This window comes from Cyprinodon variegatus, unplaced genomic scaffold, assembly GCF_000732505.1.
Source record: "Cyprinodon variegatus isolate N-32 unplaced genomic scaffold, C_variegatus-1.0 Scaffold356, whole genome shotgun sequence".
In the NCBI taxonomy this organism is placed as follows: domain Eukaryota; kingdom Metazoa; phylum Chordata; class Actinopteri; order Cyprinodontiformes; family Cyprinodontidae; genus Cyprinodon; species Cyprinodon variegatus.
Genome location: NW_015150809.1, coordinates 397565 through 401346, shown reverse-complemented (window position 1 = coordinate 401346; position 3782 = coordinate 397565). Strand labels below are relative to the sequence as shown.

The window sequence follows — 3782 nt, the reverse complement described above, 5'->3', positions numbered from 1 at the left end:
AAGATTTCCATCTTTTGTTGGTATGCAAGGATAAGATGTCAGCAGACTGTCAATTTCTTTCAGGTTGAGGTCAACTGCATGCAACACGAGAGTGTCTCTGGTCTTAGGGTCCATGGCATCAAGGTTTTTGAATACCACTTCTTGATAAAATTTCTCCCAGGTCCAAGTCCGGTTCTGTAAAATCGTTTTCAAGCCAGCCTGTTTGAAACTCTTTCTTAACCAAAGAGGAAGAGGAACAACACAGTTTGGTGCCTCTACATGTTTTTTGCACACCTGAGCTGCAAGTTGATTGATTTTGCCATTTTCTTCTATGCTATCATGTAAAAAGATTGCATTGTCCATTGAGCACCAGTTTTCTCCATTGAAAAACAGTTTTGGACCAGTGGAAGACTGAGCAATATTAGAGTAAAATTCATCCACCAAAGGCTTAAATGTATCACTCACTTTCTCTCTCTCAGGCCAAAAGGTGTGATAACAATAAGCCCCAAGTTCCCCATTTTCTGACATTTTTTTTAGTGCCAAAAGTGCTGTAACATAGGCTGTCACCAAGGGATCCTCTAGAAGAGCCTTGTTCCACTCATGTTTCACTCCAATTTCCCACAGACCTTTTCTGTTGCTCATCACAGCAAATGTACTATTGATATTAACAGGAAGCCCAGTTTGAATTGGAAGAGGAAGGAAGCAAAATGCTTGTCCAATAAGATCTGTTTTTGGAGGAAAGAATTTTCCAGTTTCTGTATCTTGTTGCAAAGGCACAGCAATCCCTCCAATTGGCAATGAGAACACAGCTTTCCCTTCTGGTTGAAGAAACATTTTCAAAGACTGACCTGTGCCAAAACAGCTGTAAATGAGCCAAGACTGTTGTTCAGTTTTGTTAGAATGCTGGCTATAGATATGGACAATACTGACTGTGCTGCTGTCGATTATATTTTTGCATTGGGAATCGTGTTTCAACAGAGAAGTCTCAGCTTGGCGTTGCTTAAATATTATAGTTTTATCTTCAACTGGAATGCTCAATACTGTTTTTGACATGGAAAGGATTGTTTCCACTTCATCTGGTTTTAAAGTTGTTGCTCTACTGGAGATACTTCCCAGGGACAGCGTATTGATGTTCTTGAGAAAAAGTAGGAGAGTTTGTGAATTTTTCATAAAGTTCTGATACAAGCCAGTGATATCTTCTTTGTGATATGCCTTTGTGCATATATTTGACTTCTGAGCCTCTTTTTCAGTTCTGAAAGGAAGTTTGATTAGAGTGCCATCATACGGTTCTGGAGGACATTTCTGTGTGAAGTTACATTCAAAAATACCTTCATATGGTCCAAAAAGACTGGGAAAGCAATGAAAAAGTCTCTTTACAGAAAGATCCAGTTTTATTCCAGGATTTGTCTTTGAGCTAATGTGCTTTCCTAGGTGAGCCACATTTGGATCAAGTATAAGAAGTTTGCTTCCACTCAGGATTGAGGGAACATCTGTCACATGATAAACTGTATTGAATCCAAGTCCAAACTTTCCAATCTTTTCAGCTTTGTTTTCCTTTGAGGCTGATCCAACTCTGATAATATTTCTCCAATCGTCATCTGTAAATTGCTTGTTATTGAAAGCCCAAAGACATGGACCCTGACAAAGGGCCATGTCAGGATCAATAAGACTTTCTGGAGGATCTTTGTGTTCTCTGAAATCCACTAGAAATTTACAGGCATCAGCTCCAGCATCCTCTGCATTCTGGATGAGCTCCTTAAAGATGTCACCATCTTCATCATACTCTTTAAGGATGTTTTTTATCCTTGTAGTTATTGGCTCAGATTGTCCACATTGCTCAATACCTATAAGCTCTGGAGCAAGGATGTAATTACTGAGAAATCTAATGTTCATCCATTCAGCTGCTGCTATTGGGATTTCTTCGTGTAGTATATACATTTTCCCCTCGTGGTACTGAAGCTCTTTCAGTTTATGTCTGCTTACGTCACAAAGAAGTGCTTCTGATTGTGGTTTAAGGGTGAACTGTTCATTCTCTGTTATTACTGGGACAGGGATATCACCCTGGACAGTTTGCTTTGTTTTCCATAACCACTTGAGAATCTCTATGGACACTTTCACCTCAGCTGGACTTGCAAATGGCTGTTGTCTTGCTTCAATGTTTTGCTGAATGGTATGAAGCATGCCAACAATGTCTTTATTTGAAAGTGATATTCTCAGACCAAACTTCTGAAGCAGCTTATTGTATGGTAAAAATTCATTTGGCACCTTCCCAATGTAAGAGCTTAGATCCAGATCATGAGGGTAGTTAAGGACCAACTCACGGGGGGAAACAAATTTGCCCTTGGCCCACAACCAGTCTGTCTCAGTGTTCATTAACTCTACAAATGCAGAGATGTTTTCTTGCATGTGCCTGTAAATGCTATGCAGCTTTCGTTTGAAATCAACATTGGTATCAGGTTCATCCATGTCTTGTACTTTTAATTTTAGGACTGACAAGTTTTTTATCACTTTCTCAGGTGGAGGCAGAGATTTCAAGCCAAGCTTGTTGTTAACTCTCTCACTGAGCTTCCCTATTAAAGGCATCACCTCTCCAACAATGTCCTCATACATAGTGTGTCTTATTTCCTCTGGGTTGTAGAAAATTTGTGTAGATTTGTTAGAGATGTCTCTATTTTCAATAAGGGGTTGATCACATGGGAACCATTTAGTCTTCTTAAGAGTATTAAGTTGTGCATTTGAAAACTTTGACAGTAGATCACAAGCATCCAGCATTTCCAAGAGGACCTGAGCTCTTTGAAGGGCCTCACCCTCAGAGTTCACTTTTTGTTTTTCAATAATTCTGGTGGCATATAACAAATGCTCAGGTGTCAAATCTGCCTCTTTGTTGATCAATCCAAGATCTATCAGACTTTCCAATATCTGTGGTGCTTCTGTGTATACAGGTGGGGGAAAACAATCTGACTCAAAGATGACTCTGAAGTCATTCACTCTCGGATCAAAAAAGTCTGAAGCCCTTTTCAACTCTCCTTTCCCTTGGATGAATCTTAGTTCCTTGCATCTTTTTTTCAGGGACTGATTTTGTGAGAAAAGGATATTCCCGTGCTGCAATATCCAGGTCATTATGTTCTCTGTATCTTGACTATTGCAGGCACCCTGTTTTATCCTGTCAACAAGGATAATGCCTACTTCAGCTGGACCCAAGAGATTCACCTTCAGCAGCTGTAAAAGTCTGCGATCAGCTTCAGTAGTACACTGGATAACCGAATCTGGCACAGGCAGTTGTGGGGCTAAACCAGGACCAGACGTTAAAACCAAAGCCTGTTTTGACTGAGCTGTGACCCAGGAACCTGTCGTAGTTTGAAACAGAGGCAGCCTTATGAGAAAATCTTTCTCTGGACCTGAGAGGGAATCTAGATGGCACAAACAGTCTTTCAGTTCCTCTCGTGCTGTTTTAGGTGCACATATTACATTCCTGATGACTTGCTGAAAGTCTAAATTCATCAACACCTTCATAACACTCATTGGAGATGGACTCAGAACATAAGTTTCAAGGTCTACATGCTTTAGCCAGTCATTCCCTCTCACCACTGTGCCGCCAGCTTTGGTCACTAGCTGAGCTAACTGGTCTGGTAAACTGCTCTGTCCTCTTTTCTGGAAAATTAGGGTTGTCTTCTGTTGTAGTTTTGCCAGTGAAACACACTGACTACCAGACAGGGGACTGACAGGTATAAGAGGTATATCCCTAAAAAAAGTTAACTCATTAAAGTGAGAGTTCAGAAACCTCCAGAATTCCTGAAGCCAAT

The 3782-nt window shown here is 40.5% G+C and overlaps 1 protein-coding gene across 1 annotated transcript in view; it reads right to left on the bottom strand.

Moving 5' to 3' along the window:
- Nucleotides 1-308: 308 nt before the first annotated feature.
- LOC107091890 (sacsin-like) overlaps nucleotides 309-3782 on the bottom strand; it is a 20531-nt gene continuing 17057 nt past the window's right edge. Inside the window, exons 7-8 of the mRNA XM_015386086.1 lie at nucleotides 1080-3470; nucleotides 309-313 (exon numbers count right to left, since the gene is read on the bottom strand). Coding sequence (XP_015241572.1) covers nucleotides 309-313; nucleotides 1080-3470 — 2396 coding nt within the window. The remainder of the gene's footprint in view (nucleotides 314-1079; nucleotides 3471-3782) is intronic.